General features: G+C 59.1%; 1 protein-coding gene across 1 annotated transcript; it reads right to left on the bottom strand.

Annotated features, from left to right (window-relative positions):
* Nucleotides 1-9,254: 9,254 nt before the first annotated feature.
* Nucleotides 9,255-15,276, bottom strand: CACNG5 (calcium voltage-gated channel auxiliary subunit gamma 5). Its single transcript, XM_055398209.2, has 5 exons — nucleotides 15,081-15,276; nucleotides 13,644-13,730; nucleotides 12,265-12,405; nucleotides 10,172-10,317; nucleotides 9,255-9,620 (listed from the first exon to the last, which is right to left on the bottom strand). The coding sequence occupies exons 1-5, from the start codon at nucleotides 15,274-15,276 to the stop codon at nucleotides 9,363-9,365; spliced, it is 828 nt and encodes a 275-aa protein (XP_055254184.1). The 3' UTR covers nucleotides 9,255-9,362.
* Between the last annotated feature and the right edge of the window lie 11,418 nt (nucleotides 15,277-26,694).

The following is a 26,694-nucleotide window of genomic DNA, read 5'->3' as shown; positions in this document are numbered from 1 at the left end:
TTACTGCCCTTGGAGCAGAGGAAAAGCACAGGGCCAGAAAGAATCACAACATCAATATTCATAGGTCTTGAGAATGAGGGTAGGTTCAAAGGTAAGAAAGTGAAAATGGAGGAGGGTGGGCACAATGTTGCTGGTAGATGATTCTGTTGGAATCAGCCCAAGGGTCCACAGGTCCATCTGTGTTTCCACAAGTGCATGAACGTTACTCAGAAGAACGTGTACGTGAAGCACTGTCAAGGCCATGAAGGGACTCAGCTTGCTCCTTTCTATCCTAGGACGGTATAGTAAAGAGGAGGAAATCAATGAATTGCCCGTAAGACGGCAGAATTGTTAGCTTTTTTCCTTATAGAAGAAGCACTTGAAATTTGCAAAAACAAAACGACTGTTTCTTTGTGGGTGCAAGTTCCAGGTTGAGTGGACCAGTGAGTAATTTGATATGGAGGGAGTTAAGTGCCAGGGGCAGTCACCCAGTCGTGCGACCCCATGGACTGTAGACTGCCGGGCTCCTCTGTCCACAGCATTCTCCAGTCAAGAGTACCGGAGCAGGTAGCCATGCCCTCCTCTTCCCAGTTCAGGGGTTGAACCCTCATCTCCTGCACTGCAGGCGGATTCTTTACTGTCTGAGCCACAGCAACTCACTTTAGAGGAAGAAACTTAAGACCCATTATCAAGGGCAGTTCAACATCTCGAGAAAACTTGTATTATGCACAAAACTCTTTTCTTGGGGTGCACTTTCCATAGACCTTTTATTGTTTGTTTTAATCACTTTGTTCATTTAGAAACAGCCACCCATAAGGCAGACCTACTTTCATTTTCTTAATAAAATGTAATTTCATTTTTCATACTTTTTTTTTTAACTAAAACCACACATCCTACTTTCCTTAAGCAAACATGAACTGTCCTTTTTATTAGCATTCTGTAGATTGGTGCACATAAATACCGATGATAATTTCTAAAACATTTGCTTTCTTATAGAGAGTATCTCAGGGTGGCACCAAGCATATTTATTAATAGTCCAAAACCTTTTTAGTTTCTCTGTAAGAAGAAGTTAGTGTTTAGTAATTAATGTTTCAGACTTTTAACCCCAAAACTGACGCTCCAGGTATAGGCTGCTAAAGAGCGGCTTACGGCCTGGCAGCCCTTAGGTTGCAGGTTTGTGTCATCTTCCTGACAAACCAAACAAACGCACAAGGCCCCTCCTGAGGTCAGTGATGGCCAGAGTCTGGATCAACTGCAGAAAGCACATTTAAAAGAGACATTGCAACCTAGAGAGTCTATGAGGGCAGTGACCAGGATGAGGAAATACCCAGAACCACGGCACCTACAGCCTGGGACTGGACTTAGTTCACCTGCTGAAGAAGAGGTGACCAGTCACTGAGGACCAGCGACTATTCTCTGCTGCAACTCAGCAAAACAGGCTCGTGTGGCGCGTCTTTGAGGGCGGAGGAGAGCCAGCCGATTGCAGTAACCCGAGGCGGGACACAATCGTAGGCTGCCCAGAGCATCGGCTCCTGGGTGTCCACCCCGAGCTGCCTCTGCGGTGCACGGTGCAGAGGGAGGGCGTCTCAGAAACCAGGGCACCCAGAGACCCAGGGTCAAAGAGGCGGGGCCAGGGGCTGGAGGAGGGTCAGGAGGCGGGGCCAGGGGCTGGAGGAGGGTCAGGAGGCGGGGCCGGGGGCTGGAGGAGGGTCAAGGAGGCGGGGCCAAGGGCTGGAGGAGGGTCGGGGAGGCGGGGCCAGGGGCTGGAGGAGGGTCAAGAAGGCGGGGCCTGGGGGCTGGAGGAGGGTCAGGGAGGCGGGGCCAGGGGCTGGAGAGGAGGCCTGGGGGCTGGAGACGGGGCCTGGGGGCTGGAGACGGGGCCTGGGGGCTGGAGAGGGGGCCTAGGGGCTGGAGGAGGGTCAGGGAGGCGGGGCCTGGGGGCTGGAGGAGGGTCAGGAGGCGGGGCCAAGGGCTGGAGGAGGGTCAGGGAGGCGGGGCCTGGGGGCTGGAGGAGGGTCGGGGAGGCGGGGCCAGGGGCTGGAGGAGGGTCAGGGAGGCGGGGCCAGGGGCTGGAGGAGGGTCGGGGAGGCGGGGCCAAGGGCTGGAGAGGGGGCCTGGGGGCTGGAGAGGGGGCCTAGGGGCTGGGGCACTGTGTGCTCAATCGTGTCCGATTCTGTGCGACCCCATGAACTGTGGCCCACCAGGCTCCTCTGTCCTTGGGATTCTCCAGCCAAGAACACTGGAGTCAGTCTCCATTTCCTGCTCCAGGGGATCTCTTGCATCTCCTGTCTGGCAGGCAGATCCTTTTGGGGGGCTCCCTCCCTCACACCTGAAGGGTTAAGGTGGGGTGTTTGGCGCTGGGGCAGGTGACCCTGAGCACCCCCCGCCCCGCCACCGCTTTGCTCTTCTGGGATGGGTCCTGGCTCTGGGGCTGAATTGAAGCAGTGGACAGGCCACGAGCGGAGTGCAGCCTGCCTGGGACACAGCCAAGTCTGAGAGCCATCGCCGCCGGCAGGTGCTTTGCTGTGAGGCGTCTGTCGAGGGGGAGGGAGAGGTTGGGGAGATACTGTTCAGAGGAACGTTTGGAGCATCAGGACAGAGAGCAAAGGGCACCGATATACTGTGGAGCTACACGTGACCTTGTTCTGTATTTTCCAAGTCTCCTATAAATGTGTTGTCATACTTTCATAATTAAAAAAGGCAAAGGGCACGGGTTTGGGGGCTAATCAAAGCCAGGCTTTCATATCTACAAGCCCAGTGACCAGGAGGCAAGTTCCATGACCTCTCAGACTCACTCCAATGGGAATAACAGGGCTTCCTTCATTAAACTGTTGTGAGGATTCAGCGGGGTTCCATGAGAAAAGTACCTGACAGAGTAGTTGCTGAACAAATCTTAGTTCCCATCCTTTTCTCGTTTCCCAAGGAAACAAAGAGGTTCTGGGGGCCTGCTTGGGGTCTCTTTCTTCTGCAGCGTCTTGGCGAGAAGGGAGGAGGAAGGGCCAGAGGAGCGGGCGTGGAGACAGCCCTGTGTTTAGGGCAGAAAACCGCACTGAGAGCTCCAGATTGAGCTACTGTATGGAGTGATTATGGCCGCTATTTTTGCACATTTGTTTAATAACGTTAATTTGGCGACAGCCTGATATTATAACATCCTCTCCCACACAGAGGTGGCATCAGCTCCCTATTCACCAGAATCCAATTGCACTTTTCCTGTGGGGTTCAGGGTTGGGGAGCTGGTGACTCACAGCTGGGGGGGGTCTCCGGGAAAGGCCCCTCTCCACGCAGGGGTGGGAGCGGTGTGGTGGGGGGGCCTGACAACGTCCTGTGACATGAGAACTTGACGCCCACGTGCCTCCTTGCTCTGGGCGTCTCCTAAAGCTGACAAGGAGGTGGCCATTCCTGAGCCCTTTAACCAGGGCAGGCTTCTTAGAGGGAGCTGGTGATGTGGTTTTTTAAAGCCCTTGGAGCTGGCTCGGTGGTAAGAACACACCTACCAATGCAGGAGACGCTGGTTTGATCCCTGGGTCAGGAAGATCCCTGAAGGAGGAAACGGCAACCACTCCAGTGTTCTAGTCTGAAGAATGCGACGGATGGAGGAGCCTGGCGGGCTACAGTCTAAGAGGTCACAAGGGATCGGACACGACTGAGAGACTAAACAACATCGTCAGAGCAGAGGGAGAGCACAAGGCCAGGGAGAAGCACAAGGTTGGTGTTCACGGCTGCGAGACTTGACACGAGCAAAGGGTGGCTGCTGGGGGCGGGTTGGCAAGTATTGCTGGTGGATCTTACTGCTGGAAGTGTCTTGATGTCCACCCACGGGGGACCGGGCATGTCATACAATGGGGCACATGCAGCTGCAGGGTGGTGACCGGCATGGGAAACCAGCGCGTGGGGGAGGGGGAGTTTCTCTGGATGGCCGTCTGCCCGCTCGTCACCGAGGAAGGGGTGTCGTTAGAACGTCAGCATTTTGCTTCCGTCATAGTGATAACGGACCTGGGCCATGACAGCCGTCAAGCACTAACTTCACAAGAAGGCCGGCTGGATCTTCACGCCTCCTGTGTGTGCTAAGCCACTCCAGTCGTGTCCGCCTCTCTGCCACCCTATGGACTGTAGCCCGCCAGGTTCCTCTGTCCATGGGATTCTCCAGGCAAAAATACTGGAACGGGTTGCTATGCCCTCCTCCAGGGGATCTTCCTGATCCAGGGATCAAACCCAGGTCGCCTCACTGCAGGCAGGTTTGTTACCACCAGTGCCACCTGGGAAGCCCCTTCACGACTCCTGAAGGAGAGTTATTGGATCTGCATCCCGTCAGACCTCAGGCTCCACCTGCCAATTTACAGGAAGTATTGATAGAAGGAACAGAATGTAGAGTGTCTTTCCAGGGGCAGGTTGGAAGGAAGTCCTTTAGAGCTCAGGGAGAGGGGATGGGGTGGGGGATGGTGGGAGGGGAGTGAGCTCAGGGGCACCCCCCCACCCCCCGCCCCGGCCTGGGGAGGAAATGAGCCAGGGAGTACCAGGAAGAGAGCGCCCTGGCCGCCTGGAGCGTGTGGACCTGGCACCTCCCCTGCATGGGGCCGGGACTTGCAGCCACCTGGCAGTCTCTGCACCCCCGCCCACTGATTTCTGAGCTGCCCAGGGGCACTTTGACTTTCTTGCCACCCAGCTGAGTTGGGGCTCAAAGTTCAGTTTGATTTGATTTAGAGAAACCCGGGTGATGCTTGTCGCACTGAAGCGTGGTGGTGAAGGGAGATCACCCTCATTCCGCTTCTCTGCTTTGCACCTCGTGTAGCTGCCGGGAGGATGACGGCTCACACACATGGTGCTTCCAGAGATATGCTGAACAAAGAAATACATGTTTAAATGGTTTACACGTACAAAACAGACTCCATAGCACTTTCGTGTGGATTCTCTTATATCGGAAACGCAGTGGGATGTTGGTGTGTGAATGTGGGTGGATTTAACATAAAAACTGACTCAAGTCCAGTCTGCTGAGAAGACTGAGCTGTGAGGCCTCCTTGTTGCCTCATCGGAAACCTCCAAGCCCTCGAGCCTTGTTCTTATAAGTGCTGAGCACGGAGTTAATTATTCAAAGACCAGTGGTGAAGATCAGTTTAAACTCTGCACTAGGAGCCCTGAGATGGCAAGGTCATTCTGAGCATCCATCGGACCTTCTCAGGGCCAGTAGCCCACCCTGGGCCGGACAGCAGTGTGGTGAGCACACAGCCTTACCCCCACAATGCTGGGCTCTGCTGTCCTCTCTCTCAAGGGCAGGCTCTTGCTGAAGCTCGGCGAACACCAGCTCGTCAGGAAAGGGCCAAGGAGCAGAGGCTGGGCCTGAGGCCATGGACTCAGCTTCTTGCCCAAAGCACAGCCTACCTGCTGCTCCAGAGGGACTGGCTGGGGCCATGGAGGCTTGGAGTCCAGCCCCAGCCTGCAGGAAGCCTGGGTGGGTCCCCAGAGTCCTCTGCCTGATGGGGGAACCAGCCGTGCCTTGTCTGCTGATCCAAGGCAGAGGCTGAGCTTCACACTGTTTCTTAAAATTCCACACCCTTTGGGGGCACTGCCTTGCGTTCCCCAGGTGGAAGATGGGGGCTGGGGAAGAATACTGGAATCATGTGGGCTTTGTAGAGTTTTGCCTCTAATTCCCTCGGCCTTTAGAGTCAAAGATGGAGCTTGGGGGCAGAGCATGAGGACAATTTTATACGATACTGTCATTGTATGAATGAAAAAACTGAGGTCCCCAGGCTGCCTCTACACAGAGGGTAGAGCAGCGTCCGGGGTAACTCAGGCCTCTGGACCGTGGGCCTGTGGCTGCCCTGGAAATAGCAGCACAGATGCTGCCCAGGCAGACACTGCCCAGGCAGAAGGGACGGGGGGATCAGGCAGAGCCAGGCAGAAGCCCAGGTGGGCCCTGGGGAGAGGGGCCCGCCCAAGGTCGCAGAGCAGAAGTTGAGAAACCCGTGCGGGGGGATGGTGTGTGGGGCTCCAGAGACCATGTCTGCCAGGAGGGAGCGGCTGCAGCCAGGCCACAGCTCACCACCCCTGACCTTGGGAGAGCAGGGGGCGGCCAGAGGCAGCCCCCAGCCTGAGCGCACGCCCCAGGTCCTGGCCTGTCTGCACCGAGCACAGGTGCACTCAGAAGAGCCTGCACGTTCACCCATGTCTGCTCTCCACCTGGGTACTTGGGTTCCAGGTGCCATGCTGCCACTTCCCTGGTGGCTCAGTCAGTAGAGTCTGCCCGCAGGGCAGGAAACCGCCTGCAATGAAGGAGACAGGAGATGCGGGTTCAATCCCTGGGCCGGGAAGAACCCCTGGAGCATGAAATGGCAACCCACTCCAGTCTTCTTGCCTGGACAATCCCATGGGCTGAGGAGTCTGGCGGGCTGCAGTCCCTGGGGTCGCAGAGTCGGACACGACTGAGCCCACGTGTATGCACCTGTTAGCCGTGTCTCTGGAGAACCCTAGCACACCGCTTTCGTTTAGGAAGAAAACAGTTACTCAAACATGAAGGAGGGGGCTCCCTGACACGTGGTCCTTGGGACACCACTGAGAAGCTGGTGTGGACTTGCCCTAGCGGCCCCCCTCAGCTCCCCGTGGTCCTGATAACAGACCATTTCTCTGAAGGTCGTCTCTGGCGCTCTGCTGAGTTCCAGGTGAGAAGGAACGAAAGTCAGAACTGTTCCCCACCCCTGGCTGGCAACCCCAAGTGATTTTATTCCACAACGAACCAGTCTCCCCCTCCCACATTTTAAGTATGAAAAAGTAAAAATCCATGTACCTTTTAAAATGCGCGCTTGAGGAAGCAAACGTCAGAACGTGTGTTGGGAAAGGCCCGTCACCTATGGTTTCTGAACTGAGTTTATATACACTCTAACGTTTGACAAAAATCCTCTGATTCTGGAGGGGCTGCAAGGGTCCCAGTTCTGAGATTAATTTATAGACAGAAAAGAAAGGTTCACCCAGCCTGCAGGAGGGGAGACAAGGCCCCAGAACCTGTGCTGAAGAGCCGCGGAGGTTGCACGTCCGTGTGAGAGTGCCCTGCCAGAGCAGCGCGGCAGCCAGGCCGAGAGGCCAGTCCGAACGAGCAGCCAGCCAGCGGCTTCTGCTTTTCCCGTCGGCCAAAAGCAAGCCTGGCACGGCGACACTTTGGGGGCACTTTAGGGCGAGAAAGCATGTCCAAGGAGCTCAGCACGTCGGCAAAGGCTGCAGTCCATGAGTCTAAGCGCCGGCAGGTTGGAAATAAGACCGACAGTCTGCACGCGCGCTGACCGAGCCCTCTGCGGCGGGCAGCACCCGGTTTCCGGGTAAACCGTGAATAGAAAAGGAGGTTCCAAGTCGTAGCCGACGGGGCGGAAGGGGCTTTATGGCTGTGCCGGTGCGCCCATGAGGGTGAGTGGTCCGCACGCGGGGCCGCCGGGCAAGGCTGCACCCTTAAGAGCTGGGGTAGCGGTGGGAAACAGCTTAGGCCAGGTCCCTCGGGGCAGGAGGAGGGACCCCCAGGAGGGTGGCAGGGCTGGGACCGCGGCCCGCTTCTCTGGGTCCCTCTCGTACCGGACACAACAGGGCGGTCCAGCCTCCCTGTGACGGGCTGGTTGGTGCCCCCTCCCGATCGGGCTCCTTGCTGTCCCGCCCCTGGCCCCCGCATCTGGCTCCTCGCCCGCTGCCCTTCCTGCTCCTGGCCCCAAACTCCCGCGTTCAGGCCGTTGCCTCCGCGACTCAGAAGATGGCTGCATTTGGAGACAATGCCTTTAAGGAGCTGATTTACGTGAAAACGAGCCATTAGGATGGGCTCTCATCCAGTCTGACGGGTGACCTCCTAAGAGGGGCTTGGACACCAGGGGACACGCAGGCGTGCAGGAAAAACACCGCGTGACCACATCAAGAAGATGGCCATCAACAAGCCGCGGAAGAAATCAACTCTGCTGGCGCCTGGATCTCAGGCTTCTGGCCTCCAGAGCCATGAGGAAACCAGTGTCTGCTGCTGAAGCCACCCAGCCCGGGGCCACCCAGCAAACAGACACATGGCCCTTCCCAAGGCCACCCAGGCTGCACGCGTGGATTTCTGTATTTCTTCCTGGAGCCCACATGTTGCCCACGGTGGCTTTTTGCATCGAGAACCGAATGCCGTCTTAAAGACAGCAAGAGAGAACAGCTGGAGTGACAGAAACACACGGCAGAGAGCCCGTTTTGTCCGGCTGCTGAAAACCTCAAATCCAGAGGTGGCCACACGGAGAAGACACGTGGCAATCTGAGGTTCCGTCCTGCAGGCACCTTTCCCGCGTCCCTCTGTGGACCTCACGGAAGGGGCCGGCGCCTCCCTGCTCCTGATTCCCACCAGGGAAAGGGGCATCAGGCCCCCGCGTCCTCTCTGGCTTCTATCTGCCAACCCACGCCCGTTCCCGGCAGGCAGACGCTGCTGTGTATGACTGTTAAACTGGCCCCCCGGCATTGACAGGGTCCTCGGCAGGACTATCGTGAGTCCGGCTTGTTTAGACTCCAGTGTCAGCAATCCAGCTCCAAACCCCAGGTGGCCTCTTGAAACCCGCCTTCTGCTTTGCTGTGACAGACGTCTGTCTACACGATTAGACCAGAAATGTCACCCCTGTGAGCGGGGACAGTACCCCTGGGCCTGATACAGTGCTTGGCAATATTAACCTAGACCAGCCCCATCCTGAAATTCCCATCGTCAGAGTCACTTCTCTGGGTTAAGGCATTGAGGGCCCCTGTTAAACACGTTGCTGAGGGGCCATACACGCCAAGACATCACCAGCCGTTAATGTCTCTTTGTGGCCTCACCCGAGTGCTCCAGACCCCCGTAACCCCTCTGGGAGTGTTTGGGGCGGCGGAGTTCTGGTGGGAGAAGAGGAAAGAGCCCCCAGGCTGTGGCGTACCGGGAGCTGAAGTGGGCAGACAGGTGTGTCCTAGTGGAATGCAGTGACCACCAGCGATAAAGGACTTTGCAAGGACTCGGCTGGACAGCTCTGAACCAGCCAGACCTCCGCATCGGTCACCTCTTGGCCCCACGGCCCAGATCATGAGGGAGGGCAGGGCCAGGTGGCAAGCCCACGAGACTGGGTCTCTGGAAGGAACCCGGCATCGCAGCGCTGGCATTGGTCTTGGCGGAGACGTCAGGTGTTGGGGGTGAAGACCTAGCGGTTGCCCACCTCTCCCCCGGGAGCAGAGGGCTGAGTGATTGGCTACACCCCGCTCTCCACCAGTCAGCCCTCTCTCCAGCTCCTGACTCTCGACCTGCGCAGGAGCTAGTGGGGGGAGCGGGGAGGGGACGGGTCGGGAAACAGCAGCTGGGTGTGGGGGCACCGGGGCTCACAGGCCAGCGGGGGCAGGGAAGGCTGTCCGGGCCGCGGTCCAGGGGAGGCCGCGGCTCAGCACGGGGAGGTGGACATCTGGTCATAGTCCGGGCACTTGAGCAGCGCCGGGAAGCTGCTGTTCATCTGCAGGGAGGCGTCGCTGGAGAGGTCGGAGGGGCTGCGGCCCCGGGCCCAGGCGTCCGGGTGCAGGAACTGGCCCGAGTAGTCGGAGCAGTTGCTCAGACGCGGGCGGTAGAAGCCGGGGTGAGGCCGGTACAGGTCCTCGGCGGTATACCTCTTCATGAACAGGTACACGGACATCACTCCCGCGCTCTGTGGGAGGAGGCGGAGGGCGCAGGTGCTGGGGGCTGGGCAGCGGCCAGAGGGGAGGGGAAGGGAGGGAGTGGGGGCGGGGAAAGGAGGGGGATGGGGGATGGGATGGGGGTGGCAGGGGAGGGGGCGGGGAGATGGGGGTGGGGGGTGGGGGGAGGAGGGGATGGGTGGGGGGAGAGGATGGGGCGGGGTGGGGAGGAAGGGAGGAGGGGTGGAGGGGAGGGGGCGGCATGGGGGAGGGCGTGGGGGAGGGGAGGAGGGGCTGGGGCGGCATGGGGGAGGGGAGGAGGGGATGGGGCGGCATGGGGAGGGCGTGGGGGAGGGGAGGAGGGGAGGGGGCGGCATGGGGGAGGGCGTGGGGGAGGGGAGGGGGCGGCATGGGGGAGGGCGTGGGGGAGGGGAGGAGGGGAGGGGGCGGCATGGGGGAGGGCGTGGGGGAGGGAGGAGGGGCTGGGCGGGGCGGGGGACGGGATGAAGCGCGGAGCCCGAGGGTCTCCTCCTCCGCCCCCTCCTGGCAGCCCCGCCCCCATCCAGCCCCGGAAAGGCTTTACCTCCGTTAAGAGGAAGGAGATGGCCGCGAAGGCGAAGGACCAGCCGTACTTGTAGCTGAAGTAGGTCTCCGCGTCCCTGGGCCTGTTGAGCATCTCGTCGTTGATGCTGGAGATGTAGAGCACCAGGCCCACCACGAGGGAGAGGCCTGCGGGGGCGGGGGCTCAGCCAGGCCCGGAGCTGCCTGGGGCGCCCGCCTCCCCTCCGGGTTCCGGGACAAGGCGGTGCCTGGGTGACCATGAGCTCACTCTGGGGTTCAAGGGGAGCAGGAGCCCGCCCCCAAGACCCTGCCTGCACCGTCACCCTCCAGACAGAGGCCTACGTGCAGGTGGGGCTGCTGCTCTGCCAGGGCCTCCCAGGAGCCCACCCGCCCCTCCTGAGTCACTGCTGAGGCAGGAGCCGGCACCTAGTGTCCTGAACCCCCAGGTCACCCTACAGTGATCTCAGGAGGCTTCTCCTGCACTCAGGGGTAACGTGTGCTCCCCGCCAGGGGTGGCAGGGCCTCCAGTCCCCGGGCGCTGGTCTGTGCAGCCCACCTGCCCCTGAGTGTGGCCTGTAGGTGTGTCCAGCTGCGCAGGGGAGGCAGGGATGGTGAAGACGCTGGCAGACTGGCCGGCGGGACATCAGAGGCCCGGGACCCAACCCCTCCCCTCATGGAGCAAAGGACAGACTTAGCATCAGCCTCCTTAGTCAGGGACTGTAATCGGATCAGGACACAATTGATTACTCTGTTTTCAGCTGTTTGGGTTTAGTTCCATTCACGTGGTTAAGCTGGGCACCTTGAAGGTTAAAGGAATACACGTGTGATTCAGGTTTTTCTCAGCATTTCACTGACGCTGGATCAGGCCCAAATGAACGCTGTCTCCTGCTGTCCTTAAACACTCCACATGGCCCCGAGAAGCCTGAGATCTCTGGCCTGCCGCCGCCGCTGAAAACTCAGGTGCCTTGAGTCTGCTGTAGGGCCTTGACTCTTGTGAAGTTCATAGAGAAGGAAAAGGTACACCTGGGTCCGTGAGTCTAGCCCTTCTCAGGCAGGGTCCCTGTTTCCTGCCCACTTGTCCCCGTCCCCTGTTGGGCTGCCTGCCTGTCTGTGGGGGGAGCTGCAGCCCCAGGACGCAGCCTGCTGATGCTGGGAACGGGCGAGCGAGCACGTGAGTGACTGTGAGTGGCGGCGAGCGACCGGAGCGTGTCCAGGAAGACAGGGCCACGTTGAGGGGCCTGGGGAGCCCGGGGTAGGGGCGGGGGTCTCTGGAGGACAGCTGAGGGCTGGGAGGTGAAGAGGGCATTATCCCAAAGGCAGACTGTGTTTCTTTCACGTAAGAACACAGGACATAGCCCTCCAAGAATAGGAACACTCGTGACCACGGCAGCTAAGAAGCAGTGGTGTAAGTGAAAGTTGCTCAGTCGTGTCCAATTCTTTGCAACCCCGTGGACTGCACAGTCCATGGAATTCTCCAGGCCAGAATACTGGAGTGGGTAGCCCATCCCTTCTCAAGGGGATCTTCCCCACCCAGGGATCAAATCCAGGTCTCCCACAATGAAGGTAGATTCTTTACCAGCTGAGCCACAAGGGAAGCCCAAGAAGACTGGAGTGGGGTAGCCTATCCCTTCTCCAGGAAGGGATAACCTTTCTCTCCTATCCATTCCCAACTCAGGAATTGAACTGGGGTGTCCTGCACTGCAGGTGGATTCTTTACCAACTGAGCTGTCAGGAAAGCCCAAGAAAGACAGTGCTGTCGTGTCCGACTCTTGCAACTCCATGAACTGTAGCCTGCCAGGCTCCCCTGCCCGTGGGATTCTCCAGGCAAGAATACTGGAGTGGGTTCCCATTTTCTCCTCCAGAAGAAGCAGCGGTGATGGTGTGGAGTGAGGACCCTGGATTCTCATCCCAGCTGTGTCCTGGGAGCTGCCAAGTCCCCCTCCTCCAGAGGGGAGGGTCCGGTCTGGGGTCCTCAGACTCAATTCTGCCTGGGCCACTGACGGGGCGGGTCCCTTGGGGCCGACCCACCGGTGGGACCAGGGCTTCCCGGGGCAGAGCGGTTGGGAATCAAGTGTCAGGAACCCAGTGTGCCCGAGCGGAAACGCCACCACTCACCCGAGAGGATAAAGAAGATGCCCGAGACGAAGGCCAGGATTGTCCTGTGGGGACGGACGTGTCCGATGTTGCTCAGGATGAAGCCGATGAACATGAAGAAGAGGCTGACCAGGGGGAACGGGGTGGCCGAGCGAATCATTTCTGACGAGGGGCCGGGAGGGTGCCGTCAGCCTCCAGGGGCTCCCCGGAGGTCGCCCCGCCCCCAACCTGAGCAGCCTGCCAGCGTCCCCGCCCTGCGTGAGCGGCGGCCTCTGCCTCCTCCCTGGTGGGCTTTCATCCCTCAGCCCTTCACCTGCGGGGTCTGCGCTAACCCAGGGATTAGCATCAGAACTGCACTGCAGCTTCATCTGGGGTCCAAACCGGCTCTGGTGAGGCCAAGGCCATGGTGTCAGTCTCGCGGGGGGGTGGGGGTGGGGAGAGTTTGCTTCAGTCCCCTGGGGCTATGGCGTGAATGTCTGTGCCCCACAAAGTGAAAGTCGCTCAGTTGTGTCCGACTGTGACTCTGTGGACTGTAGCCTGCCAGGTTCCTCCGTCCATGGGATTTCCCAGCAAGAATAGAAACTGGAGTGGGTTGCCATTTCCTTCTCCAGGGGATCTTCCCTGACCCAGGGGTCAAACCTGGGTCTCCCGCACTGCAGGCAGATTCTTTACCATCTGAACCACCAGGGAAGCCCTGAGCTATCAGAGAAGCCCCACAAAACTCGCGTGTTACACCTAACACCCAAGGGATGGTCTCTGGGGCTGGCCTCGGGAGGGCTCATGTCATGGGGGAGGGGCCCTCATGAAGGGGGTCAGTGCCCGTAAGAGAGAGACAGGCGAGCCCCTCAGCCGAGCCTCCACGAAAGGACACAGCGGGACGGCCTGGGCTATGCACTGGGGAGAGGGCCCTCACCAGGAGCTACCCAGGCTGGCACCTCAATCTTTTTAAAAATTATTTTTTAATTTTAATTTTTCAGCTGCACCATGTGGCATGTGGGGTCTTAGTTCCACAATCAGGGGTCACGCCTGTGCCCCCTGCATTGGAAGCATGGAGTCTTAACAATTGGACCACCAGCAGAGGCGCGTTGGCCTTGGCCTTCGTATCTCCAGAGCTGAGAGGATCACATTTCTGCTGTTTCTAAGCTGCCCGGTCCATGGTTTGCTGTAGCCGCCCATGCAGAGGAGGACCCTGGGTGTGGATGCCCTCTCCCTTGGTCGAGTCACAGCAGCTGGCAGTGCCAGCAACCTGACCCCCTGACAAACACTCTGCAGTGCAAGCTCTGCAACTCTGGTTGGCATGGCCAGCTGAGTCCCGGGGCGCTGGCTCTCGAGAAACAAGCCACCTCTTCCCTCTGCCCCGTGCAGCCTGTGGCCCAAGGTGGAAGGTCGGAGACACCTACTTAGTACGCTGACCGTGGACTCCGAGGTCAGCTGGGCACTCGCAGGCATCACGTACTCGATGGTGAAGCAACGCCCCTGCTCCTCACCTGCAGGACAAGAGCCACTTTTGCTCGGGGCCCTTTGGCGAGCTTGTCTGGAGGCTCGAGCAGGTGAGCACAGCTACTCGTGCACCCTTGACCAAAGACCAGTCCTCCCCATTGGTCGTCCTCTTTGGCCGAGCACACAGCTCCTGGAGGGGTGCGCAGGGAGAGTGGTGGGGTGGGGGGAAGGGGAAAACCGCCTGACCAGCCTGGTCAGCCGAACCAGCCCTGGGGATCAGCGGGGCGATGGTGTCCCTGCCAGACGGTCCTCACGTCCTCTGGGTTCTTCTGAGCCCGGGTTTGCAGCTGGCACATTCAACTGGCATTGGCAAGTGCTTCTAGGATTTTTGATCCCTGTGTATTTACACCAGAACTGGATCTAAGCACTTGGGGGCCTGTCCCTGGCTGGTAGCCCATGGTGGACAGAGGTGGACACCCATCCTGACATCACGTTTTCCCCAGAGAAGCACCAAAGCTGCATGAAAAGCAATCGGCACTGCAACTTGAAGCTGCACCAGATGTCCGGTGGCTCGGGGGCAGTATCCGCCGAGGGTGGCTTGTGGGTGGCGCAGGCGCCCCAGTGTGGGAGCCGAGGAGCAGAACCCCTTTGTCACCACCTTGGTGGCCGGATCTGGGTAACCTAACTCTGCTTCAGGTTTAAGCAGAGACGGAGGCCGCACAGTGCAGGCGGCGGGAGGTGAGGCCGGCGTTGGAGGTCATTCCCAAGGCAGACTCGGCCAGGCCTCCAGGTGTCCTCCCTGCTGAGCATGAGTGGGCGCCCCCAGCAGAGCCCCGCCGTGAGGCTGGGAGGCCCGAGCGTGCCCTGTGCCCACAGGCGCCTGGGTTACAAAGCCTCCAGGAAAGGCTGTGTGGACCCACTGCGGTATTTCCAGGCAGCCTTGAACAAGAGATGCTCTCGTGAAGCCTGGCTCCTGGCCATGACGAAGGGATAAGAACAGAGCGCTTGGAGTAGCAGCTCTGGGTGGGGGCAGAGAAACCCCAGCAAGCAGGTAGGAGGCCCGGACAGGCCAGATGGAAACCTGCTCCCTCTTGCAGAGTGGGAGAGACTGCACCTGTGTTTTGTCCCTGCCATTTCGTGGACAGACAGAGAACGTGCTAGGAGTTCCCTGGGGTCACGTGTGTTCTTAGGTGGGAAAACCCAGGTCTCGGAGGGGAGAGGACCTGCCTGATGGACACTGAAGGGCAGGGCTGGTGTTTGCAGCAGGTCCTGGCCGCCAAGGGGAGCGTGTCTGTGGGAACGCCTCCTTCCCGCAGGGACACTGCTTCCCAGGGCGTGTGGGGTGGGGGGGCTGCTCCTCTCAGGGGCAGCGCTGGCCGCGGTCAGGGCACGCTTACCTGCCAGGAAACAGACCCGCCACAGGCCCGAGTGCAGCGACATCCTCGTCTCGGTGGTCTGGTTCTGGGCCAGGACCACGCCCTCCTCCAGGTACAGCCAGTAGTCCGTGCTGACGGCGATGCCCAGCAGGCCCAGGCCGCACACGGCGAAGACGCTGCTCAGCAGGGTCAGGGCCTTCCTCCCACAGGCGCCCATCCTCCCAGGCAGCCCAGCGGGCGTGGGCTCTGGGGGCAGGAGAGGGAGAGCAGGCACGGCTCTGAGGCGGGGCCTGGGAGGGAAGCAGCACCCCCACGGGGCAGAGGGTGAACCAGGGTCAGCAGGCCACCCGGACAGAGGGGCCGCCTTCTCTCCCGGGGGGACGCAGAGCCTGCCTGACCTCTGCGAGGGGCCCGTGTCCTCTCTGGAGCCCCTGGCTGATGCTGCCGCTCACCCATCCATCCGTTCACTCGGCCCAGCGTGCCCGACAGGACAGGCAGGGACGAGCAGGACCTGCCCTTGCCCTTGACAGGTTTCCGCCTAGGAGACAGTGCTCCCAACCCCAAAGCGCCCTTCACTAGAACGAGGGGCAGGAGCCCCGCTCTATCAGCTGACCTGGGGTGGGGGCAAGGGGGTGCTGACCGGTACAATGGGCCCGTGCTGGCCTCCTGGAGGCAAAGGGGCGTAGCCCCGGGCAGGACGGCACAGGCCTTCATCCCAGCCAGCCCCGCCTGCACCGGCTTCCAGAGGAGAAGCCGAAACACACACCAGGCCACTCTCCACGCAGCGGGTGGGAGGTGGAGGGCCCGGCCGGCCCGTGAGGCACCCCCTGTGTGTGGGCCCCGCGCTCACTGCCCAGAAACAAAGAAGTCAGTCTCTGTCAACCGCGGGCTGGAGAAACACAAAATGACAGCGGGACAACCAGGATGGGAGGTGGGCCGTGTTCTGTCTGGCGGAGCCTTGGGTCCGAGGCGGAGGCGTGGGGTGCAGACAGGGCCCCTTGGGGAATGGCTGCCTGGACCAGCCGGATGTCCCCACGTGGGTTATGGTCCCGAGGACTCTGACAGCCATTTGCAAAGTATTTTCGCTTACATTTGAGGCTCACAAAATCCCATTATCTGCCGCAGGGACCGGCATTAGAATGCCGAGGATGGTGTGCGCAGCAAGCGGAGGGGAGGGGAGCCGGTGGGGATACCAGCCCATGAGCTGGCGGCGGGAGCCCCGGCGCCACGCTCAGCGGGCCCCGAGCGGCCTCCTGGGACAGGGAGGAAAGGACGACAAGACAAGCTGAAGTGTGTTGGAGATTCATCACTGCTCCGTGCTCTGCCAAGCGCTTAATCTTCACAACCAGATCACCATCCCATTCTGTAGGTGAGCGACCTCCCCTGGTGGTGCAGTGGTAAAGAATCCGTCTGCAAGGCAGGGTCCCTGGTCAGGAAGATCCCCTGGGGGAGAAAATGGCACCCCACTCCAGTGTTCTTGTCTGGAGAATCCTGTGGACAGAGGAGCCGGGCAGGCTACAGGCCACAGGGTTGCAAAGAGTTGGACACGACTGAGCACACACACACACGTGCATCACAAGGAAAGATGTTTGTGCTGTGAAACCACGAGAAAGAGCTGGATGCGGAAGCAGGTATTTAACGCGAACTCAGCTGTGAAAAGAAAGTCACAGCCTGGGAAGAAATAAACCAAAATGTCGACGGTGGAAGTTTCCAGGGAACAGGTTCTGTCTGCTTGATTTTCTCTCTACTTTTCTGGAAGAACGTGTATTATTTCTGCATCCAGAGAAGAAAGCTAAATAAAGGCCAGGCTCATCAATTCTCCAGTCGCTGCCCACGTAAAGAAAAGGCAAGAGCCCTTGAACTCCCAGGCAAGAGAAGCTGAGATGCAGTGTCATCCTTTGGAATGTGGAGCTTAGAAAGCACAGCAGCTTTGAGTTTTTTAAGATGATTACCCAGCTGCCATTACCTGGAAGTATTAGCTTAATTATCAGGAATTAATAGTTGCTAATTATCATTCATGACTAGCAATTAGGGAGAAATGTCTTGTGGAGATAAAATCACTAATGGCACATTTTCCTGCCCAAGCCAATAATAAAAAGGACATGGGATGAAGTGCTTCGGTGCTGGGAGACAGGTGAGCCTTGGTTAGAGGACAGCTGGGGAGGATGGACGGGTTTAATTGAGAGGAGGAGGAGGAACATGGAAGGCCAGGCCAGTGTAGATGCCTGATCTCCGCAGCCAACAGCCCAGAGAGAAAGCCCGGGACTTTTGCCTGATGAAGGTCTGGGGACCTCTGTTCTCAGTGGGGCTTCGAGCCACCAGCGGCAGCTGCTCCTGTTCGCTGGTCCAGGACTCGGCACCAGCCTGGCCAGCTCCCACAGGACACACCGGTGGCCAGAGGGAATCCCCAGGGCTCCTGTGACCTGGTTTCCACGGTGCAGATCCCCTCATTCTACAGGGGTTAAAGAAGGACCACAAATTCTCTGAGCCTCCACTGGGAGCTGGGGCTCCTTGCGGCTCCTCTCCTGAGCCTGGCAGGCCTGGGATGCTGCACCAGCAGGCATGCTGTGTGCCTCCTGGGTCCAAGGAGGTGCAGGTGCCCCATGGCCGGGAATCTTCCCGGAACAGGGATCAAGCCAGGGCTCCACGTTCCCAGCACGGACAGCAGCCACAAACCAGAGGCACACCCTCCCCTCCGCCCCAAGTCACTCCCGGCCGCCTGGCACATCAGGGGCCTCGGGAGCAGGTGGCATGCACCAGCTCAGCCCTTGGGTCAGTCCCCGACGACAGGCTCCACCAATGACTTCCACCCGAAGAGAAGCAAACGTTCATCTTGCAGCATTTGTGGAAACCAAAGTCCCCTTTAGAAAAGGCGGGGGAGGGGGGCGCCTCCTTCCTCCCTCCTCGGGATCCTCCTTACAGAGTGGGCACGGGGCTGCAGCCTGTGGGACTCAGCGCGCAAGGTCCTAATTGTCCGCAGTTAGAAGCCCGCCCCAGGGGACCTCCACCCCGCACACAGCTAGCGGGTGCGGTAAAAGCCAGCGAGAAATGAAAGGCGTTTTGCTTCCTGAGTCTTAACACACGTAGACAGGGGAAACGTGCCTCCTTGATCTGATTTTGGTGACACTGGCCGTCCATCTGACCCAGGCTGAGGAAGCATGCAGGGAGCGCTGACCCGGGGTCTCCGCTCTAAACTCCTCGCTGACAGCCGCTCTGCCGCCCGGGTTCCCACAGGCCGATGTCTACCGGACCAGGACTCTGTGCCAGGCACTGTTCATAGCAGTTTACACGCCATTCACAGCAAGCCTTGCACTAGGCACCGTTATTAATATGAGGATGTTTAATGCTACTCACTTCTTCACAAGCTCATGAGGATTCGGTGAGCCACGCAGGTCAGCAGGTGCAAACAGGGCCTGCAGCCTGCTGCGTGCTCATCCCAGCCGTGGCCACTGTCCTCACGTGAGAGGTGAGGGGGTGCGGGTCAGCCCTCTGCTCGTGTTCACCCAGCCAGCAAGTGAGGGAGCCGGGCCGCGAGCCTGCAGTCCGGCCCGCCCTCCTTGCTGTCTCGGCTGGTTCCCAGAGCTGCGGAGGGAGGTGGAGGTTCCCGGAGCGCCGAGCTCTCACCACCTGACACTCTGTCCTGCCAGGAGCAGACTCCGGACTGTCAACGGAAGTGTGGCCCGTTTTCCCTCAACATCATCAGCCTCTTGCCTAAGATAAGAGGGCTGAGGATTTCAGGCCTTTTCTCCCTGGCCTTTGCCTCACTCAGGTGGACGGACGAACCGGGTATTTTCCTTGTGGGACAGTGGTCTCAGAGGAGGAGGGCGGGGTAGGGGAGAAGGGGGAGGGGAGGAGGGGAGGGGGGAGCCGGCTGAGAGTCCCGCTGGACATGCCATTTAGTGCTGGTCACACTCAGCCCCTCCCTGCTTAGAACCAGCGTTCACAGAGATGCTGCTTTTTCTGCTGAGCCTCCCTTCTGGAAGGAAGATGGAAGGAGGGGTGGGGGTGGAGCGTGGGGAGGAAAGCAGCCTGGCTTTGGAGAAACCGCCTGGACGGCACTCTGCGGCCAGCTTGGAACCCTGCGGCAGGCTCGCAGCTCACAGAGCAGCCCTGCAGAGGGGACCTTGCGGGACAGTCACCTGGCCTGGCCGGGCTGGCGGCGCCGGGATGCGCTCCCGTTATACGTCCCCGAGCGCGGCCTCCCTGCCTCCAGCACGTTCTGCCAGGGCTGACCCCTCCCTCCTGCCCCTGCACCCCTGCCCTCCTCCCACGCGCCATGTCCAGCCTTCAGCCCCAGGCGCGGGGTCCCTGCGGGTCCAGGAGGAGCCCCGCCCCCCGCGTCAGTGCAGCCGGAGAGCCGGCCCCTCGAGGGCAGCCTCCTGAGAGCTGGGCAAGGAGAGCGAAGCACGTGCTTCTCTGAGGAGCCTGTCTCAGCGCGAGGCTTCCTGCCTCCCCTCCACCCTGTGACTTGAGGTGAGGCTGCTGGGGATACCCCGGGGACCAGCGGCCTGGACCTGGCACCCCTCCCGGGAGGGGGGGCCCGAGGCAGCCCAGGGTTCCTGGAGGGTCCGGCGCTGACCCAAGTCTGGGCTCCAGCAGACGCCTCTCGACTCTCAAGACAGGGGGTCAGGGTGCTGACAGCGTTTTTAAAGAGACAGGATTTCCAGCCTGGACGACGGAACCGAGGGCCTGTGGGGAGGGCCAGCGCCAAGAAGGAGGGGTCTCACTGTCCCCCGGACCCCCAGGAGAGGCTGGTGACAAGGCGGGGGTGTTGTTCCGTGTGTTCCATGCCAGGACCTGGCCTCACAAGCCCAGGGCCACGGGGCACGGGAGAGCCTGGGAAAGGAGCTGACCCTCGGCCAGGCGGCCTCATTCCATTACCCTGGGTGCCCAGTGGGCCCGGCCAGGTGGTCTGGCCTCTGGTCCTGTCCCTGCCTGGTCAAGAGCCCCCTCAGTGATGCCAGAAGGAGGGCTTCTCCCCAGAGGGCCTGCAAGGGCTCCAGGATGCAGGAGGTCATGGGCTCTCAGCAAACGCGCGTCGTCTTTTCTTGACCAGGAAGGACACAGGACTGGCCACAGAGGTGCTGACCCAGGCCCGGAGCCCTGGGGGAGGGAGGCCATGGTCATCGCACTGGACAACTGGACAAGGCAGAGATGAGGGTGGGCTTTGCAGGGCCGGAAGCAGAGACCTCCCGAGAGGCAAGCGCCTGCCCTCCAAGAGGTCGGGGCAGGCAGGAACCTGCATGTGTCCCCAGGGCCCCTCAGGACCCTAGAGGACACACGGTTGCCAGGGGACACTGTATGCCAGTGGGCCTCTCCCTGCTGCTCATCAGCGCCACCTGGGAGTTCAAAAGAAATCCCAGTAATGCCAGTTCGCTTCCAAGACCAATGAGTGCCAACCCTCTGTAGGGGTGACGAAGTGGGAGGGGATGAGGTGCCAGTATTTTCCAAGAATCCCAGGTGATTCTAAAGTGTAACCAAGGTTGAGAGCCACTCGCTGACTCAGGGACCCTCTGGCCCTGGAGACGCACAGAATCCACACTCAGGGTTGGCCCTCCTTCACTTTGGACCCGTGCTGAGCCATCCAGTACGGCAGCCACTAGCCACTTGTGGCTCCTGAGCACTTGAAATGTGCATGCCTGATCCAAGCAGAGATGAGCTGCACGTAAAAATACACACTAGACTCCTAAGACTTAGCATGAGCAAAGAAAGTAAAATCTCCCACTGATGATTCATAAAAACATGGGTTATATGGTGAAATGGTATATTGGCCTAAGAATATATGAATTTTACCTATGTCTTTATACTTTTTTAGTGTGGCTTTAGAGAATTTTAAATTACATTCTGTGGTTCACATTATATTTCTATTGGACAGTGCTAATCTACAGACTACCTAATTCAAAATGTATTTTTTATAGTTTTTCTACTTGTAACTTTGTCACATCTTTTTCTGATAATTTTTCTTAAACTTCACTTCATGATTCCAAGTATATAACATTCTTGAAATGACAAAAATAAAGAAATGGAGAATAGATTAGTGGATGTTGGGCCTGGAGTGGGGAGGTCAGTTTGCTCACTAGAGAGCAACAGGCAGCAACCTTGTGGTACAGAATGTCCTGGACTGACTGTCTCCCTGTCAGTGCCCTGGCTGTGCTCTTCCTGTGTGATGGGGTACCTCTGTCCCCACGTGACGCGGTACTCTGTCCCCACGTGGTGCAGTACCTCTGTCCCCACGTGGCGCGGTACCTCTGTCCCCACGACGTGGCGCGGTACCTCTGTCCCCGCGTGGCGCGGTACTCTGTCCCCACGTGGCGCGGTACCTCTGTCCCCACGACGTGGCGCGGTACCTCTGTCCCCACGTGGTGCGGTACTCTGTCCCCACGACGTGGCGCGGTACCTCTGTCCCCACGTGATGCGGTACTCTGTCCCCACGACGTGGCGCAGTACCTCTGTCCCCACGACGTGGCGCAGTACCTCTGTCCCCACGACGTGGCGCGGTACCTCTGTCCCCACGTGACGCGGTACTCTGTCCCCACGTGGCGCGGTACCTCTGTCCCCACGACGTGGCGCGGTACCTCTGTCCCCACGTGGTGCGGTACTCTGTCCCCACGACGTGGCGTGGTACCTCTGTCCCCGCGTGGCGTGGTACTCTGTCCCCACATGGCGCAGTACCTCTGTCCCCGCGTGGCGCGGTACTCTGTCCCCACGTGGCGCGGTACCTCTGTCCCCACGACGTGGCGCGGTACCTCTGTCCCCACGTGATGCGGTACTCTGTCCCTACATGGCGCAGTACCTCTGTCCCCACGTGGCGCGGTACCTCTGTCCCCGTGTGACGTAGTACCTCTGGGGTTGGGTTCAGCAGTCAAGAACCCACCTGCAATGCAGTAGGTGATGCTGGAGACGAGGGTTCAGTCCCTGGGTTGGGTGGGGAAGATCCCCTGCAGGAGGGCACGGCAACCCACTCCAGTATTCTTGCCTGGGAAACCCCATGGACAGAGGAGCCTGGCGGGCCGCAGTCTATGGGGTCACAAAGAGTCAGACACGATTGAACGATTGAACTCGGTTCACACCATTAGGGAGACTGAGTACAGGGCACACGGGTTGTCTCTGTAAGAAACCCCATGATTTCTCACAACTGCATGTAGATTTACAGTTTACCTAAAAAGGAAACTTCAATTAGAGAAGCACAGTCTCACATCTGAAACGGTGTTTCTCATGCTCTGCTGGTGAGAGTAGTAAGAGGTTTACCCTTTTGGAAAGCAACTTAGCAAACACGCACAGAGTGTTAAGTATTTCATTTCTCTCCATCCCAGCAAGGCTACTTCTGGGAATTGCCACTAAGGAAACAGATAAAAATATAAGTACAAAAATACACAAAGATGTTGTCTGTGATAGCAAAATGCTAAAACCACCTAAATGCTTTTCTGAAAGGGAAGCGTTATATGAGCTATGGTTTATCAGCTCAATCTACCATTACTCAGTCGTTGATGGGAAATGTCAAATGAAAAAAAGAAAAGTGGGATACAAAACACCAGTAGTTTGCTGCTTTGTAAAATAAAGAAATCTGTTAACGTGACTTCGTGAATACAGAAGTTGTTGTGGTTGCTTTGACTGTAGGGTGATGGACGAGTTTTGTCTTTCTACTTTACTCTTCCTGTGCGCTGGTTTTGTGGAATAAAAGGCACTGTATTTTTCATTTTTAGATTAGTGGTCTTCCGGGTGCTGCGGGACAGTCCCCACCAGGTAGGGGGGCGGTGGGGCCACCCTGCTGGCTGACCATGGGGATGCCGTCTGCAGCCCTAAGAAGTGGACACACAGCTGGACAGATGACCAGTTATGGGCAGATTTAGGCCCCCATTCCTGCCCAAAGCCACACTGCCCGGTAGGAGGGCAGAAAGAAGAACCTGAAGCCTTGCAGCTTCTGTGGAAGCTTTCTCAGTCTCATCAGTAAAGGCAGGAAACAACAGGACCAGAATACACGGCCTGTGGAAGCGTCCACCGCTCAGTCCCGTCCGACTCTTGTGGCCCCATGTACTGCGGCCGCCAGGCTCCTCTGGCCATGGGATTCTCCAGGCAGGAACACTGGAGTGGGTTGCCATGCCTTCCTCCAGGGGATCTTCCTGACCCAGGGATTGGACTGATGTCTCCTGCGCTGCAGGGAGATTCTTTACTGTCGGGGCCACCAGGGAAGCCCATATCTGGGTCCAACATCCACAGTCCCCCTCAGTGTAGGTTTACACGTTCAAGACTCTGAGTGTGAGTTCCTTGAAGACTTCTTTTTCTGAATCAACTGAATATTTAAAAATCTTCCTAAGTTCTGGTCATTGGATGTGTTAGCTGAGCTCACTCTGTTGACAAAAGGGGGAGTCTCTGATTTGGTACCTTTTCACCCTCTCTCTGCTGGGCGGGGGTTTGGGGGCTTCCAAAGAGCTCTGACACCACTGATCAGCATTGTGAAGTCAGGGGAGGAGGGAAGACTCTCAACTTCTCTGAATTTCCCAATGTGCTGTGACGAGCTCAAATTATTCTTCCAGTTGGAATGTGTGTATCTGTGTGTGTGTGTATAAACTTTCATTTAATGTGCTGTAACGAGCTCAAATTATTCTTCCAGTTGGAATGTGTGTATGTGTATGTGTGTGTATAAACTTTCATTTAAAAACGAACAAAAGATGACCTATATAGAGAGGAAAAATATATTTTAAACTGGAGCTGCTTCCTGACAAGGAGTGGCTGGCAGTGACTCCCCCCTACAACCCTCTTGTCCCTCCCACAGATGGCAGTCCCTGCTCCTTCCTGGGGTGTAATCCAGCCTGCCCCAGGCTTCAGCAATGTTCTATTTTTGTTTTCATTATTTAACTGTGTCCCATATACACGGCTAAGTGGAGTGCTTGGTTCCATAGCTTAATGGACAGCTGACCTCTGTGTGCAGACGCTCAAGTCATACGGAGCTCTGCAGGCCATCAACTGCGGGCGGGGGGTGGGGGGCAGATGCCGGGGGCACCTTCCTGAGGTCAACTTTAGTCCAAGGCTGAAGACTAGGGAGGGGGTTGTGGCTGCCGGGGGAGGCCCAGGGCAGGGTGAAGCCGGCGGCACACACCAGGAGGGGTCAGGGCTGGGGCAGCGTGCAGACCACCAGCAGCTTGCTCTCAGGGCTCAGTGGCTTGTGGGGCTGGAGGCCGGCCGACCATCACCTTGTTCTCTGCCTCTTCTGGCTGACGTGGGACTTGGAGCTCAGCTCCTGGTCCAGCTGGCGGGGGGTGGTCCTGAGAACTGCCCTTTGGAGGACGAAGGGGCTGCAGTTCCTCTCCCTCATCACCTTTCTTAATCATGTAATTGCTAGACCTTCCAGTGATCTGACCATCAAACCCCATGACGGTTACACACGTGGGAGCCTGGGAGCCACGGGTAAGTCATCAGGCAGCCAGGGAAAGGCACGCAGTGCAGGAGTGTGTGCTGACGGACTGACCCGCCCCCGGCACTGACGGTGTTTCACTGTCCCGTGGGTTTGGGGCCTCACAGGCTCCTTCCATTGAGCCGGGGAAGACGCTGTTACGGAAGGTGTGATCCGCTCTCTGGTGAGCAAACAGGCTGCTGCCAGACAGCCCTGCCGGGAGGCAGACAGGACACAAATGCGCGTCCTCTGGGCACAGTTCTGTGTCCGCCCCGTTCTCCCCCGAGGCAGGACGCTTTTCCCAGGCGGACGCCAGCACGGAGCCCCCCAGTGTGATTCCCAGGATTGGGTCGGGGGGCACCGTGACAGATCCAGGCTGGGTTGGCCCCGCCCGGGGGCAGGCATGGCCCAGGCAGGGGGCCTATGGCTGCTTCCCACTGCCCCCTCCCCGGGCTGACTTGCCCTCCTGAGCCCTGCCCGCGCCCAGGGGGCGCTCAGACGGTGCGCAGTCCTCAGCCTTCCCGCAGCGGCACACTTGTCAGGGCCCCATCCCGGGAGCCGGGGGCGGAGATGCCTCTGTGCCGTGTGCACTTCCCGAGCTTTGGCTCCGTCCGCAGAGTCGGCAAGAAACGCGGCTGCGGTTTGATACTAACTGATCATGACTCTGCGTGAACCCAGGGGAGCTCCCTTAATGGCCAACCGTCGCCTGCTGCCTTTGGGTTGAAACGGGTCCTCAGTAAAGGCCCACGGGTGCCCCTGTGTCTGACACGGATGTCCTGGCTCCTCTCCGCTGAGCATGGGGCCTGCTCAGTGGGGTCTGAATGCCAATCACCAGCTGCGCAGATGAGGGAAGAGGACCGGAAAAACACCACAGGGCCCCATCGCTCCTGCAGACACGAAGGTGCCAACCTTGGGCTCAAATGAGCTGAAATCCAAGTGGTGCAAACAGCATCATCAGCCAGTAACACTTTAGTCTGAATTTGCAGAGCCGGTCTGAAGGGACAGTCACAGTGCCTGTGGAGCCCAGGGGGGTCCATGCAGAGGGCCCAGCCACACCTGGCCCGGCCTCGAGCTGCTTGTGAAGACAAGCTCTGGGCTCGGCTCTCCGGTGCCCACCGGGCTGGGCAGCAGGTGTTTTGTCAACACTGTGCTCCCACCTGGACTCTCCACTGACCCCCCAGGCCCTCCACCTTCTCAGCTGGGTCTGAAGTGACACCTCTCAGTACAGATGCTATGATAATGAAATACAGCAGCGTGGGTGGGGCCACAAGAGCTCCTGGCACGTGGCAGTCGCTCCCCCACCCAAGCTTCTGGAAGTTTCCGAGGGGGGTTGGGGGGGTACGGGGGTGCCCTGAGCTCTGGAGCAACGTCCCATAGGGAGCCTTCAGGGCGGTGACTGAGGGTGCAGAAGGCAGAGTGGGGTTCCCTGTGCCTGCGGTGGTGCCCCGTGCTGGGGCTCAGAGGTGGGTGCCGGGCCAGCTCCCAGCCTCAGTGGACCGAGTCCAGGGCCCCTAGCCAGGGGCCCTCTTCTTCACGTCCCTGGGGGCAGTGAATGCCCCAGAGCAAAGGAAGCAGGTGTGGAAGGGGACCTTTCCCCTGCAGGCTTACAGCGCGGCTTGGTCCCAAAAGCCAAGCGTTCTTCACTCACATCTGTTCGGGGTTCAGACCCCGGCTCCATCGCAGCTGTGGCCCCAGGCTCATCGCTTTGCCTCTCTGGACCTTGGTCTCCCTGCACGCATTTCGGCTGAAGCCGCGTGTTCCAGGTGCTTCTCGACACAACAGTCTGACTCGGTCCCACAAGGACTCCGGGCGGCCTGATGTTCCCCACTCGCAGGTGTGGGGGGCCGAGGCTCGGAGGGGACACGTGACAGAGCTGGGGTGGCCTCTGCGCCCGGCTCTGAGACCACGAGGCTGACGGTGGTCCCACGTGGCCACCCAGACTGCAGTTATGTCCTGGGGGCCAGGCTGCGGGGCCAGGTTGCTGGGGTAAGTCTAGGAGAAAGGTCAAGTTCACAGCTACAGGCACTGCAGGTGGTAAAGAGCCCGCCTGCGAGGAGGGGGACGAGGATTCGATCCCGGGTCGGGAAGATCCCCTGGAGAAGGAAATGGCAGCCCGCTCCAGCACGCTTGCTGGACAGAGGAGCCTGGCGGGTCACAGTCCGTGGGGTCGCAGAGTCGGGCACGACTGAGCTTGCACACAGACACTGCAAGGCCTGGTTCAGGGTGGAGGGGAGTTCAGTGTTG

Source organism: Moschus berezovskii, chromosome 20, assembly GCF_049115385.1.
Source record: "Moschus berezovskii isolate FMDL1 chromosome 20, NW_MosBer_1.0, whole genome shotgun sequence".
NCBI classification, from domain to species: domain Eukaryota; kingdom Metazoa; phylum Chordata; class Mammalia; order Artiodactyla; family Moschidae; genus Moschus; species Moschus berezovskii.
Note: the sequence above shows the minus strand (reverse complement) of the source record. Positions and strands in the feature narration are given on the sequence as shown.